The 15,807-nt window shown below is 45.7% G+C and overlaps 4 protein-coding genes across 4 annotated transcripts; 3 read left to right on the forward strand and 1 right to left on the reverse strand.

Annotated features, from left to right (window-relative positions):
- Positions 1–2,334: 2,334 nt before the first annotated feature.
- ATNIH1004_011386 (FAD-binding oxidoreductase) lies at positions 2,335–3,975 on the forward strand (the record flags this gene model as incomplete). Its single annotated transcript, XM_033575949.1, has 3 exons — positions 2,335–2,520; positions 2,663–3,735; positions 3,849–3,975. 3 exons carry the CDS (start codon positions 2,335–2,337, stop codon positions 3,973–3,975), a joined length of 1,386 nt encoding a protein of 461 aa, XP_033421804.1.
- Positions 3,976–10,128: 6,153 nt separating this feature from the next.
- On the forward strand, positions 10,129–10,713 carry ATNIH1004_011387 (uncharacterized protein; the record flags this gene model as incomplete). The annotated part of the gene is made up of 1 exon (XM_033575950.1): positions 10,129–10,713. One exon carries the CDS (start codon positions 10,129–10,131, stop codon positions 10,711–10,713), a length of 585 nt encoding a protein of 194 aa, XP_033421805.1.
- A 2,221-nt stretch (positions 10,714–12,934) lies between these two features.
- ATNIH1004_011388 (uncharacterized protein) lies at positions 12,935–13,475 on the forward strand (the record flags this gene model as incomplete). The annotated part of the gene is made up of 3 exons (XM_033575951.1): positions 12,935–13,142; positions 13,229–13,324; positions 13,378–13,475. The coding sequence occupies 3 exons, from the start codon at positions 12,935–12,937 to the stop codon at positions 13,473–13,475; spliced, it is 402 nt and encodes a 133-aa protein (XP_033421806.1).
- Positions 13,476–14,010: 535 nt separating this feature from the next.
- Positions 14,011–15,750, reverse strand: ATNIH1004_011389 (M20 family metallopeptidase; the record flags this gene model as incomplete). Its single annotated transcript, XM_033575952.1, has 1 exon — positions 14,011–15,750. The coding sequence occupies one exon, from the start codon at positions 15,748–15,750 to the stop codon at positions 14,011–14,013; it is 1,740 nt and encodes a 579-aa protein (XP_033421807.1).
- Positions 15,751–15,807: the final 57 nt, after the last annotated feature.

Below are 15,807 nucleotides of genomic sequence, written 5' to 3' on the forward strand. Positions count from 1 at the left end.
TTACATGGCTGGACTCCGCTCTTGCTAACTATTCCACGAAACCTACCGGAATGTCTTCGACTCCAGGGCCCCGGGTAGACTTCCTAGGCACTATCTTGCTCGCCCCGGTAGTACTAGCCACGGCTCCCGGACGGGTTGTAGCTTCCGGTGGAGGATAGCGTAAGCTCTGGGAGGGAGAAATGCGTTCCTGTACCATTGCAATTGGCGCGCCAGAAGGAAGGTAGGTGTTGGCACCGGTAATGACGAAGGCCAATGGAAGGAGGCTGAAAATATTTTCTACACATTATGGAGACCCGTAAAACAAATATCAGGGACAGCTATCTCTTGACACAAAGGTGTGGACAAAATCTTACCCGTTGGGTTCTGGACACATTGTAACCATTCGCCAATGGTTGAAAGTACGGCCTTTCGTGAGCGAGATCTCAACGTTGATCTAGAAAATTACCGACGAAGTATATAAGTTATAAAGAGCTGACCACTAGACATCTGCCACATCAACAAGCGAAGACCTCGGGCCACGTACATGTCTCGTCACTGGCGTACTCGAGGTAGGTGCTTCCGACATGGAAGTATGAGGCCAGACGGGTAATGCTGATTGCAACAGTTCTGGATTTTAAGTCGGTTGAATACTTCAGATGAGATTGAATATCGCTTTAAGCGCCTTACCAGTGCGCAAGTTATGCGAAAAATGTCATCCCACTTCAAACCGCCCCGTGCAATCTATTTTGCCCAGAATCAGACAAAGACGCATGGGAGAATCAAGAAGTAATTCCCAGCGCTATCGTCTGGCCCTTCCAATAATTGTCTACCTCCATGTTGACTGTCAGCTGCGACCAGCAAAGGGTACCTTGCGAGAGTGTGGAACGGACATCGTCCTGTAGGAATAGGGAACCGGGGATTATCAGCGAATATCTGCGAGACAGCCGTCTATATGCATTCCATCAATAGTGACGATTTTAGCCAATAAGCATTCATTCTTCACGTTGAGCTTGATCAAGCTGGGTACACCCAGGCCGCCACGTATGGGTAGTATAATACAATACCCGCACTGAAACGACCACAGATCGGATGAACATGGGTCCTCCAAGGCTCGGAATGGGCCGTCCTAATTGGGAAGTTGTAATAATATGGCCATTGGTGGACCAGAATCATGTGACTACATCGGTGTAAAACCCCCCGCGGAGCACACAAGAGAATAATCATCAAGAATAACCAAGAAGAATAATCAAGAAGAGCCCAACCAGCTCAATTCCTTCAAATAAGACCTTTTTACCAATCGTACTCTATTTCCTCTTCGGGACTAGCCGTATATCTGACAGAAGTCAATCCAAGCCTTGGCGGACCCATGTTCGTCCGATCTGAGTGGTCCGGGACGACGGGCCGAATTGGGTGGGGTCCAACTGAATATCCTGGCCCCTCATTCATGCCATAATAGATTGGCCATTCATATCGAGATTAATCAGGCGGAGCGGATCCCTTCCAGTCTTCAATATGGATTCAGCTCCCTGGTTTGCTGGTTTGCACGCTGCCGCTGGGGTCACTGATCCCATTCCAACCGCTCCACGCGTGTCTACAATATTGTGGCTCCCCCCCTAGAGGAGCAGAGAGGTCATTAAATGTAGAAATCCGTACACGGTGCCAATGTATTACACGGCGTACTAGAAGGGATGTCGCTCGGGGATGGTATCCTGTTTTATGGACTCACAAACCGGATCAAATACGCCTTCTGGTTTACGGGGTGCAAATTGCATATTGTATAATAAATAGAACACAATGTCAGGGGCTGAACCCGTAGAACCCATGGGATAGGTTATTACAAAAAGGAATCGTTGAAGAAGGGAAGGGAAGAAAGAAAGAGGGAAATGAGCAGCAAACAAACAGGGCGGAATGTCACGTGACGTGGATCGAGGGCCAATGGGGCCAAAAGGGGCAGTATAGGCAATAGGGACAATAGGAACAATAGGGACAATAGGGGTATTGGCCCGAGTGGTCAAACGGGCCCCAGCCCTTTACACACAATACAGTATAAAATACAAGACCCTGCACCGTGGCCTGATCCCTAACCAAGCTTAGGCCTTAGGAATAGTCATATTTTAATAGAACAATGAGTCTAGTATGCTCTCCACTTAAGGGACTAAAGGACCTGGCCAGGATATATTTCTTCCTTATTGTGGCCAGGGTGCAACAGTAACCTCCGATTTTTTCCTGTAGTAAGCTCCCACGAGGCTGCCTGCAGGGATTTTTGCCTGAGAGGATGATTATTTATTGAGATCCGGTCTTCTTCTGTTGGCACAAATGATCGCCATCCCGGCTGTACTCGCGATAATGCAGTCCATGTTCAGACAGACAGTCTCGACGTTGTCGCAGGTAGAGGTCTCCAGAGAACTGGGGCCTCTCCTGTCCCATTCAGCTGTCATAGTTGATGGGAATACCACCGCGTACCCGCGTTGGAGCAGCTATGAGGCTCCCGCCCCCGGAGTCGTGGTGACTCCAGCCACTGAGGAGGATGTTGCAAAAACAGTGCGTGCTAAACAGAGTCAATATCACTTACCACCGCTTTCTCTGGCCTTCCTTCTCTTTTCCTGAAGGTGGGAAGGAGAAGGAAAGACGTTGCAGGGGGGTGGAACATTTCCCCTACTAACCATTTATTCAATGTGAACAGGTCGAATTTGCAACGTCAAAGAACATCCCGTTCCTCGCGCAGACTGGCGCACATGGATGGTCTGAATTCCACCTCAAGCAAAATGGAATAATAATCAACATGAGGAAGTTAAACTCGGTGTCGTTCAACTGCGACAAGACGCAAGTCACTATTGGAGGCGGGGTCTTGATCTCCGAGCTTACTATAGCTGCATTCCAGAACATGGCTCTCGTCCACACGGGTAACTGCCCTTGCGTCGGGGTCTTGGGCGCTGGTCTTGGCGGTGGATATGGCAACCTGCAGGGTCTGTATGGCCTCGCGGTCGACAATATGCTGTCACTGAACGTGGTTCTGGCTGATGGAAAGATTCACACGATCACACCCAAGGATGAAGATCTCTGGTGGGCGCTTCGCGGTGCTGGTCCTAACTTTGGCATTGTCACTTCAGCGATCCTGAAGTCGTTCCCTGTCTCGTCAGATAAACAAATCGCCTGGTTTGGTCAACTCATCTACTCTGGAGACAAGATCGAGGACGTGGTAAAAGCAATTGACAATCTCACCTTGGCACCGGAGATGAGTATCTTTATGTATTTTATAACTAGTGGTGCTCCAAACTATTCACCCATGATTGCACTTACGCCGTTCTACTACGGTCGGGAGAAAGAGGCCAGGGCTGCATTCAAGCCCCTTCTTGATCTTGGTCCGACGGATGACACTACGAGCGAACTCCAGTATGCCCACTGGAATGATGGAGCGGAGGGCTTTTGTACCAAAGGTGGGTACAAGCCGGCATACACTGCCGGCCTCACCAAAATGGATTCCACCACTTGGAAGGCCGCCTGGGATGAGTACGTCAAGTTCGTTGCGATAAAAGGCGCCGGCCAGAGCATAGTGATTATGGAGGCGTACTCCTTGGAGAAAAGTCGGTCTTTTCTTCAGTCGTCATCTGCATTTGCCTGGCGCAACAAGGTCAACTTCAACGCTGTGGCCATCCCATGGTACTATGACTCGGGCCTGGAGTCGGAGGCAAAGGCCTTCGGTTCTAAACTTCGTGACTTGTGGCGGTCCACAGACGGTCTTGATTCTCCGGCTGCGTATGCATTCCCTTCTACCTACCAGTCTTTTTCTCCTGTCTTCTTCTTTTTTCTCTTCTTCCCTCATCATCATCGGGATTCCTCGTGAGCAGCTTGGCTAACCCCGTATGCAGGTACATTAATTTTGCCCATGGCGATGAGGACCTTTCAGCCATCTACGGTGAGAATCTCGACCGCCTGAGATCCATCAAGGTCCAAGTGGACCCGAACAACGTCTTCAATCAATGGTTTACCCTGTGAGCAGTGGAAAGCAGGAACAATCCTATTGTTTTAATATTCTCTGCGACTGGAATAGTGGAACATTGTAAATCGGATTACGCTCATTTATTTACACAATAATTAGAAAGACTGCCTCTAGAACTCAGTTTATCTACTCTTCTTGTTTTCGTACTGATGCAAGTTAGCCTGTGGAGTAGAAAATAAATCCAGAGCGACACTTTCTACAATCACTTCTAACAATTACTATTTCTATCCGGATACTGCTTATAGAAATGCCTGACGGCCCATTCAGAAGATTCTGTCTTCACGCATTTAGGATTAAAGGAGGCAAATACTAGGACACGAAACTATTCTACGAGTCCGTTGATTATGTATCTTTCGGCATTTTCCCCGACTTTAACCAACAAGGTTCTTGCGTAATTATATCCTATAACTTTACAAGGGATGTTGGGTCGCCAACCAGCCTGGATTCTTGTACTTCCCCCTCCCCCCCCGGCGCACCACCCGTCAGCAGTCATCACGAATTTTCTCCTGCGCTGTCTTCTTCGCTCGACCCCGAACGGACAGACTTATAATATCGTGGCACAACCGAAGATCAGCAATCGAGTTGACATGCTCATTCGGGAAAAGCACGAATGAGGCTAGAGTTATGCGGGTGCGATTGATGAGTAGGAAATCGGCTCCCATTCTCTCGCCGCTTTGAGTGAGTCACCAAGGCCAAAACGGCCCCCACGTAACAGTGCATTGATAGGTTGGTTCGCGTAACAGCGGTAAAGCTGGCCGCTGATCTTTGCCAATTGATCTTCACTTCTATCCCCTTGGCTGGCAGCGCTAGTCGTCGTTAGCGGTAATTTTGTTATGTGTAGTTTTATTGGTCAGTTAGCTTTCACCGCTTTCTTCCTACTTGGGAATAGCCTTATTTATCTAAATTCCCACGCACCTCCTATTCATACCAATGCATTTTTGTGTATAATGGATTTATGGGGTCTGCCTCTAGATGAGGCAGAAGAGCCTTTATTATATAGCTCCTCTGTGGCTCCATCTAATGCCTCTGTATCTCCTCCTCCTATTTCTAAGAAGGAAGAAGAAAATGCTGCAAAGCTTAATCTAGCAGAGATTCTTCATGAAATACCTCAATACCAAGATGTCAAGTTCAAGCCTCTTAAAATGGCTGAGCCTTTCCCTCCTCTAGTACAATTACCACCTGGGGTTGATATTGAAAGCTCATACAGTCTATTCTCCTTGTTTATCTCCCAAGAATTAATTGCATTATTGTCATCCAATACCAACAAATATGCAAAGGCTAAGAACGCTGGCGAATCTGGGAGAGAATGGCATAACACTACAGTTTCAGAGATTCAGATCTTTCTTGCAATCCTAATTTATATGGGAGTCCATATATCTCCTAGTGATGAGGATTACTGGCAGACTAGCGAGGAGCCATTCCATATGCCTCGAAGATTTATGGGGTTAAAACGATTTCAGCAAATCAAGCGATACTTCCACGTTGCAGATCCTGATCCTGAGGCTGCTGTACAAGAGGCTATAAGGCTTAATCTTAAGCCAAATCAGATGTGGTGGTATAAGCTAGAGCCTTTTGCAGCTAGGCTTCGCACAGCCTGTTTACAGCACTGGAAGCCTTCAAATGCAGTCTCTATAGATGAGACAATGATTCGCGGCTTTGGGCGTTCTTGTCATACCTTTAAGATGCCAAATAAGCCAATTAAGCAAGGATATAAGCTCTTTGCCATTGTAGATCAAGGCTATATTCTATACTGGATATGGGCAAGCCGTCACAAGTCCCTTGTGGAGGTTAAAAAGCATGATATTGAGAATTTAACTCTTACTGGATCTATGGTTGTTCAACTTGCACAAGAAGGTCTGCCATCTCAACATAATAACTACACAATCTATATGGACAACTACTTTTCAACTATTCCTTTATTCAATTATCTTCGGCAGCTTGGGATTGGTGCTTGTGGAACTACCCGACCAAATGCATCTAAAAAGCTATTTCCAAAGGCCCTTTGTATGCTAAAGGATTCAAAAAAAGCCTCAACCATGGAATACTTTATATGCAGCTCCTGCAGGTGTTGACTCTGATACTGATTCTGTGTTGTGTATTGCATGGCGTGTATAATATTGTTACTGCATTATCAACTGTACATACTGTACACAAGCCAACTGATTGGATTCCTCGCTTGCGCAAACGCCCTGCTAAGACCTCAACCAGTGCAAAAGTTGCCCGTCAGCCATTTGGTGATCAGCCTACCAAGGAACTTCCAATACCCCGGATTATTGATGATTACAACTATCATATGGGAGGGGTGGATCGTGCAAATCAACTACGTGCAAGCTATGAAACTCATCAAAGATGTTTACGCTCATGGTGGCCTATATTCTTTTGGATACTTGACATAGCTATTATTAATGCTTATTGCATTGCTAAGATGGCCCGCAGACAGCAAGGTATGAAGGAGATCACTCATCTTGAATTTCGAAAAGGTCTGTACAGGGAGCTATTTAAGCAAGGATCAGAGGAATTACTTCAACGAAAGCGAAAACATAGCTCAGTTCAACCATTAGATGAAGGTGATCATCAGGTTGAGAGGATTCACCCTCGCAAATGGTGCCATTTATGTGTTGTACGGGTTCAAAGAGCAAAGGCTCGAGGTCATACTATTCCAAAGCAATTCCACACAGTATATTGCTGCAAGACCTGCAGAATTCCCTTATGCAGGCCTGACATAAGGTCATGTTGGGCTGATTTTCATACACCACGACCCCCTTTAGGTGAGAAGGATGTAAATTGTTCATAGATAGCTTAAATATTTATATTTCATTCAATTCTACGGTATGTGGTGTTAGATGAAGCGGGCGTGTCATTTGCGGCAGAAAAAGGACGCTAACGACGACTAGCGCTGCCAGCCAAGGGGATACCTTTAATGATTTAGCGTCTACTGGGGTTAGTGTGGAGCTTCTACTAAGACTTTTTCTTAGTACATACCTTCTGCTAAATACCTCGCACACCCTGTAATATTACCAGGCATATACTGGTAAAATCCAAACCATATCAACTATCTGTGTTACTTGACCGGGCCAATCAAATATTACATGGTTGTAGCTATTAATTCTTCAATTATGCTGGTGGACGCTTTACCAAGGACGCTTATGTTAAGCCTCTAGTACAAGGTCAGAAGACAGGTAACTCGAACCAAGATCTGGATGCCGGAATCTGACTACACATTCTTCTCTGAGGTATATAAGGGGGAAACAGGCAGTGGACAACAACAGTAACCAATGTATTACGTAAGTTTGCATCAACTTTGCTTCCCTTCCTGCATGATATTCCATATAAGATCGTTCAGAAGACGCTACTAGCATCCCTTCTCAACAGCATGGACAGCCCCCTTAATCATCGGGTTACTCTGTGGTACCAACGCAATCTCCAAGAAGGATACAGTTCACCTCGAACCTGTGAACTCACCTCCATCCATGAAGGTCAAGTTGGTGGATGATTTTATAGGGAACGTGGAGCACTATGTAGGTGTTTAGCTCTCCGACGACCGCGCACTTCAATCCGTGGCTTAGCGCTAAAATAAGACAGTCACCTAATACTTTCACCGGCTGCTTGACCTATAGGACAAGCCGAGATCCTAAACGCGAAAGGGTTAAAAGGTCAAGACTACACTACTCTCGGACCACGGTCCAGGTGGTCTTGCAAGACGCAGGCCGTGTCGGGGAAGGCTGTATGGAGGCCTTCTTATACTATTCCCGAGCTTCCCGGAGTGAGGGACAGGCTACCACGGGCACCAGCTAGGACCAATGCTTTTTGGGAACCTCGAATCCGGCCCCTCGAGTTACCAGTACCACCTCCTCCTCCATTACAACCTCTCCCCGGGCGACCTCCCAGTTCGGCCCCGTGGCTAGGAGGCCCGCGGGAAGAGTCGGCGCGTGGCACGAGCCCTAGAATCCCGGCAAGGCCCGCCCTTGAGGAACGTAGGCTGCTGCACAGGGAAGGCTGCTGCTTGGCCTACCAAGGATTAGCAGTCGACGGATGCCTGCTGCCCCATGCACACCTACTGGGGTAAAACACTTAGTAACATAATCTCCAACGACAAGAAGAAAAATGATTAGTCCCTAGTTAAATTTGCGACCAGGGACTAACCCCAGCTCGAATTGAGCGCTTTAACCCTAAGCAATTATGTCAATCTTATGATGCTGTCTCTTTTACCGTCGACCCGCGTGCAGAAGCTCAGCTAAAGCAGGAAAGACATAACTATGGTTCTTTGGGCTTATGTAAAAGATAAAAGGTTCAGTTAACTATCTAGTTAGTTATTACAATTACGGCAAGGCCGAGCTAATTCAGTCATCCATATGGTTGACACAATTCCCACTTCTATGTAACGAAGAACAACACTTCCAAAGCTAACTTTCTCAACAAGATTGCGGACCAGCTGACCCAAATATCACGAGATAAAGAAAAAGCATTTATTTCATCACTACTACTGTTGGTCATTATCCCATGCCGTCACCGCCAGTTTAGTATGAACTTATAAAAACATGTGGATGTCTGATATCTAAACGTCCGTTGAAACAATAACTTCTCTATCATTCTTCCATTTGTTAATAGATAATTTGACCTCTTCCGCTACTCCCGTCCCAGAAGCTGCTGACTATGTAATTGTCGGAGGCGGCACGGATGGTCTCGTGTAGCAAACCGACTGCCAGAGGATCCATCTGTGAAAATGATAGACCTGGAAAGAGGTCAGGACCGAATGACGAATCCTCACATCCAGAACCCCATGGCCTGACCTAGCTTAACGGGCACGGAGCTAGACTGGCAATTGAAGCTGGAGCCCCAGGTGACTGCCAGAGGGGATAAGGGAGAAGCGCTGGCTGGGCGAACACACTATTTACTCTAACCCTTTCTTGAACAGAAGGGTCTCAGGCCATCGCACCCAAGATTACTCGGCTGGCTGTGTGCTCGGGGGTTCATCGACAATCAATGGTCAGGCCTTTGTTGCCCTTTCACCAGTCGGAATCGACGGCTGAGAGCATCTGGGGAATCCGGATTGGAATGGACCAACCCAGCCACTATCTCCGACGATCATACATGCCGTCATCGCCCGATCTGGGTTCAGGGACGAAGGCCGTCTCTGGGCTCATGCAAGTGACCTGGATTCGGCATTGGCATTTGTCAGGATAGAGGGTCAAGGTGACCACGAGGTTTTGAAGCAGTTTCTCACCACGGAGGAGGCCCAAGGTCGCGGGCAAGTCATCCGCTCAATATTAGCCAGCCCGTAGAAGACTCCACCTGTCTCTTCCTGACAGGTGGCCCTCCTGCTGTCTCCCTTTAAATAATAAAACTGTACGTTACTATTTTTTAGACAAAAGTATCAAATAGATAGTATACAATGCAATGACATTTCACAATGAAACGATGCCCATGGAACCCTAGACTTGGTCATTTCATCTGCGCCAAGACTAAATTGAGTTCTGTCCTACCTAAACTGCAAGGAGCCCATATGCATCAGCGGTAGCATCACAGACGATTAGATCCCTCAAGCACGTCTTAGCCACGCAAGCATAACTCTGAATTTGCACTACACGAACCAATCCTATTTATGTATACACTGTGTTATGATATGTGTCACAACGTCTGACTTCTTCTAGGCCGTCGTTCTTGTGTTCACGTATATCGTGGCCATGACCTTTCATGTTGTGTAACGTGAGACATCTTATAAACTCGACCAAGCATATCAAGACATGTACTCTGCACTGATTGATCCTAGGGATCAGTCAGAAGAGGTATCCAGTTTCGAGTCATGCTTTGCCGGTTGCGTGTGCTCTTTGGCCAATATTCTCCGATTCGTGTACTCGTTCGGTACAGGATGGAGTGAATATAGGAATTGGCTGACATGTATTATCGTCGCAGCCTCTTATACGCCATGATACATGCTATTGTGTGAAAATGATACGTCATTCTATTTTGTCTGAAAATATAGCTGTTGACTTGCTTTGGTATTGATGTCAGCTGTGTTCTTCATCGGTAGAGAGAGGTATAAAAAACCTGCCTTATCCCTCGTTCTTCCGTTCGTCCTCATTCTTCTAGATTATTCAAAATATTCTTACTAAGTCATTCAACATCTATCCATCCTCAGCACCATCAAAATGAACAAGCTCATCGCATCGATTTCTTTGCTCATTGCAGCAGCAACCAGCTTCCCAACCCCCATCGACCTGGTCCCAAGAGCCTGCACCACCATAGCTCCTACCGTGATTGACGTCCTCAGCCTATCATCACCGAATACACCCTCCCCAGGCCAACAATTCACCCTCGAGCGCCAGATATCACCTCCCCAAAACATGAAAACGTCATTGGTCACCTTCAACATCCCGCGGGGTTCCACGGGCTGCACCCTCGAGCTGGCTATCCCACAACTCACAGAGAATAACCAGATTGCCAGCGGTCCTGGGGACACCGTCCAAGCAGACGTCTGGAGCACTGCGCCGAGGTTGTCGCCGCCAACGTGGAATAATCAGCCCGCGAAGAGCCAGATGGTTGCCACGACTAGGTTCCCGACTGGATTAACCTCTAAGTCTCAGCTCACCAGGCTAGCTAGTAATACCTGTTCTGAGACTATGAGTTTCTTGGTTGAGTTGAGTAATTGGCAGACTGGTGAGATGGGCGTTGATTTTACGAATTCAGTTGGTGGGCAGAAGGATCTTGGGTTCAAGATGGAGTATAACTGTTAAATGGAGTGGTTGGGATTGGTTCTGAGGATGATGGTTTGTACACCCGACCTGTGTGTTTTAGTGGTGCCAGCTCTTGAGTTTTGTTGCTCCGCATTTTTGATTGTTTGATGTTGGCTGTAGTGTAGTGGACTTATTTTCTGCTAATTTTGTTAATTTTCCTATGCAGAATAACTAGCAGTTATTTACACCACTCGCTGGCTTCAAGAGTTTAGGCTCGAGGGCGTGAATATAAACACTTCACCTAACTAAGTATCTTAGCTAAGGATCTAGCTACCGCGCTTCTGAGGGCTCCTAACAATTCTGGAACTTGGATAAGGTTAATGTAAACTCTTTTGTGTCAAATAATATGTCCGTTGGTGGACAGAATCAAGTGACTAGATCGGGGTAAAAACCCCTCGGAGCACACAACAAAATAATCATCACGAATAACCAAGAAGAGAAGAAAAAGAAGATCCCAACCAGCTCAATTCATTCAAATAAGACCTTTTTACCAATCGTACTCTATTTCCTCTTCAGGACTAGCCGTATATCTGACATTTTGCTGCTTAATTTAGACCTCTGTCAGAATAAGCTAGCCCTAGTTTGGGACATCATGTGAGATAACATAGCCTGTACCACAGAGTGTACCGCTATATCCCTCATAAAAGGAGGGCAAATAATCCTTCTAAATGCAATCAATTCAGACCTTTCATAAATAATCCGACAACTTCCCGTGAAAATGGTGCAGGATGGTGAATTTTAAAGACCGTAGTGTAAAGAAATAATGCTAGAAATACTAGAAAACGATAGCTAGCACCCTCTTACTTAAGAAGTTAATTAAAGCCGAAAAGCTATAAGATTTGTGTTAAAAGCCTGCGGTGATTAATTACTGTGTATTCATTACCTAGGTTCTGTTACTGGGTTTCGGGATAAAATATATATTCCTTTTATTTAATAACTTGCCAAAGTCAAACAGGTCGACTCCCCAGACCCAAGTATATTTGTTAGATGAATTTAAATTATTTATCCCTGGAATCTGTTTCATCTCCGTGGATCGTACCTTAAATACTATGTAAGAACCTTAGCGCCCACACCCTAGAGTGCTTAATAAGGACCTGAATATCTGGAATGTATTATTAAATAAACAAATAGCTCCTCTGAGAAAATAACAATATTTGTATATTTACTTTTGTCTACTGGAGGCTGATGAAATGACCACATAAATGCAGAACTCCTCTGCAAATTGGGTCTATTCTCTACCCGCGCCATCACATAGTATGAAGCCGAAGAAGTGTAGACGTCATTGTCTGGGTCCATCAGCAGCTGAATTTCACTTTTGTCAGACCCAACGGAAATAATAATACGTGAGGCATAAATATTGAGTACGAATGTATGGTCAACATTATATTTTTACTGGAATTTAGGATAGCGATAAAAGGAACTATATAGAACATTAAACAACCCTAATTGTTTTTGCAGTTGGGATAACGTCCTGGATATAGCTAGCATTTTCACATTAAGGATCGGAAACCGTGGGAATGACCTTCTAGGTGCCACGCAGCTTCCTGAATCATTCCTTACATGGTGGAGTTCCTTAGGCCAGACAAAACTGTTTTTGTTTGCTATTTCAGTCAGTACCCCAAGCCAACACTTTGTCCAAGAATCTATACAGCACCGTGACTTTCAATCCCACGATGAAATTTTCTCGTGTACAATGGCCCTCAGAATCTCGAACTCGAGGAGCGTCCCAAACCAACCTTGTGAATCCCAATGACGCAATTGTACTTGTATTGCACTCCTCTATCTGCGGCACAGATCTGTATATCCTCAAGGACGATGTCCCAACGGTAGAACCCGGGCGTATTCTCGGCCACGAGGCAGTGGGTGAGATCGACTCAACCGGCTCTGCAGTCGAGGGCTAACATCCGGAGACAAAGTTCGTCTCCTGCGTTTCAGCCTGCGGAGTATGCGAGCCTTGTCGCAAGGGATGCTGTTCTCATTGCTCATATGGAGGATGGATCCTCGGCAATAAGTTAACATCGACGGTACGCAGGCCGAGTATGTGCGTGTTCTCCATGCCACATCCGCTTTATTCAAATCCCCGCCGGATCTAGATTCACGTACGGCTGTCGTTCTCTCGGATGCTTTTCCGAACGGCTCTGGAATGTGGTGTGCTTAATTCAAACCTGCAGCTTTGTAGTATATTGGCAGTTATCGGGGCTGGGACTCTGGGACTGTCAGTATGGCGGCGATTATGACAGCGAGACTGTACTCGCCCTTGTTAATTGTGGCAGTCGACAAGAATGATGCACGTCTAGAGATTGCGAAGAGGTTCCGCGCGCATGAGATTGTCAATTCGGCGCGGGTGGATGCATTGAACAGGCTTACAGCGCCAACGGATGGGCACAGGTTTGACTCGGTTAGCGTACATGGGAAGAAGCTTGACTTACGTATGGAGAAGATTTTGGAGCCATGATATCAGTGGGTTAATACCTGCCCCTTGCATTCTTTATGGATGTGAGGCTAAATAGGGCAGCGATTAAGGCGTCGCTGGTCGGCGCAACAGCGGTGGAGTTGCTACTACGACATTTCCACTCTGGTTTGATTGATGCATCGCCATTAATTACCCATGGTATGGCAAATGCTGTACTCTTTAATAGATGGCCAGTTACTGATTCATGGTAGTGTTTCCATTCCACGATGGTCTCAAAGTGTATGATACTTGTAAAGCGGCAGCTCAGGAAAAGGCGATGAATATTATCATTGATATTGGGACTCTTTAGGTGTATATTCCTTCTATTAACTTGTTACTTTCAAGAACTGTAGTTAATTTATCCAGGAATATAAATATAAGTGCCTCTATATCCGATCAAATTGTAAAACTACTAAACTTTCAAGTAACAATTCAGCACTGTAATTCGCATTTACATTTTGCTTTCCGTCTCAAGGAATAGTATAAAATATAGTCAGACTTCCACGACATGATCGCTTTCATAATGTTGAGATATAATTCAAGAAAGATCTAACAAATGTATGCATAATCTTTTGGCCGAGTCGTATAAACTTAGGTTTCCCTAAGTTTATACTGTCTTACAACCAGGAGCATTAAGCGGAAGAAATATATACTATGTACTGAAAAATAATTCAGGGTAAAATTCCAGGACCAAAACAAACTGATAATTCTTTTTCCAATGCTCTCTAGTGATCTGGGCAGGTGCTAAAATGTAATTTTCGTGAGATATATGGTATTTGCTGATAACAACTAACCAAATAGTATTCTATATAACAAATATGCTAGTACGTTTAGTAACCAGGCTATTACTGTCCCACAGTATCATCCGCATTCAAAATCAGACTAGCGAAAAAGAGTGGCTCCCGTACAAACTCGTCCGCTCTAATGAATTCGTTCGTAGTATGCGCTCTGTTGAGGTTCTGAACCAAGTTGATCGGCGTAAATCTATAAATATTCTTGGTCAAAGCCCAGAAAAACTTGGTGTCGGTATTGGCTGGCATTAGGTATGGAGTAACAATAAGCTCGTCATCTTGGTCCAATGGTTTGAGAGTGTTTTTGATGGTGCCAGACAAGACTCGAAAAGATTCAGCATCGATCGGAGAAACGGGTGCTGGTTCCAGTGCGTCAACGCTAAATAACTTGATCTTTCGTGCCTCTGAAGAATCAGAGGATGAATAAAACCCCTCAAATACCATCCCATGCTTCCGGGCAATTGGTCTGATTAGGCTCTCATAGTGACCTTGCACTTCTGCGACTGAAGTCTCAACAGCAAGTCGGAGATTCACCATTGCTGACGCTGTTTCGGGAATGGCATTTATCTTAACACCACCGTTGATCTTACCCACAGACTGACTGGTCCTGAAATAATATCTCATATTATCCAGCACCTGCGCCAATTGTTGTTGAGCTTTCCCATCACCCTGTGCCGCTTTGCTGAGTTTGTTTCCGACAGCCGTTGGGAAGCTAGTCTCTGGGGCATGCACAGCGGCACACTCCAAGAAGTTAAACATTGGATTTTTGCTTGTGACTTTCCCAGTGAACGGATTATTTTCAATTGTCATCACAATTTCCGATAGAATACCAATAACATTATGATCCGGAGGATTCGAAGCATGTCCCCCGGTAGATGTAACATTGATGCCAACATCCAGGTAACCCTTTTCAGCAGTGCTGACCATGGCAAAGGACCTATTGAACTCTTTTTGTATACCCACGGACCCCTCATCCATAATCAAGTAGATACCATCGTCGCCATATCGATTGTGTAACAGGTTCGAGATGGGTCGTCCACAGTTTTCGCCACTGATTTCCTCATCGCATCCAAAGGCAAGGATCACCGTGCGTTTTGGTTTGAATCCGCTCTTTATCAATAAATCCACGCTTTCAATGATGGAAATTAAGTAACCCTTGTCATCTGTAGCACCTCGGCCCCAGATAAACTCTCCATCGTAGTGGCCGTCATATGGTGGGTGAGACCAATCTTTGACTGTATCAGCTAGCACAGGTACAACATCTTGATGCGCAAGCATGAGAATAGGCTTGGCTTCTGATGGTGGAACACTTCCTTCCCATGTGAAGATCAAGCCATGAGTGTTGGCGTGATCTAACTTGACTGTCTTGAAGACCGTTGGATAGTTCGCTTTGATATAGTCCTCCACTTGGTAAAATATATCCCATCTGGAATCTTCCCCAATCACCCCTAGCTCGTCGTAGCTTTCCGACGGAATTTGAATGATTCCTGTCAGTTTGTTGATAATTTCCTTATGATATTCTGGTGACTCCACCGTGTCTCGAATAAACTGTTCGACCTGTTTGTTGTTCGGAGAAATGTTTTGTACTTGTTGGCATACTCCTGATGGATTGTCCGGGGTGTACTTGCCTAGTCCCGAAGGACTCAACAACCCAAAGCGTCCAGTAACCCATGATCCGGGTGTCTCACTAGAAACTGAGAAGAAAATTGCCACCAGGCCGATGATAAACGCCCCTCGAACCAACCAAGACTCTATGGGGCTCTGACTTCCATGTTGATTCTTTCGTTTGTCCATTTCAGCAACGCTAGATTAAACTGTTGCCAGCATATGAAACTGAAGTAAGTAAACGGT

The sequence above is a fragment of the Aspergillus tanneri genome (assembly GCF_003426965.1).
Source record: "Aspergillus tanneri strain NIH1004 chromosome Unknown AapTan_8_pilon_pilon_pilon, whole genome shotgun sequence".
NCBI lineage: Eukaryota > Fungi > Ascomycota > Eurotiomycetes > Eurotiales > Aspergillaceae > Aspergillus > Aspergillus tanneri.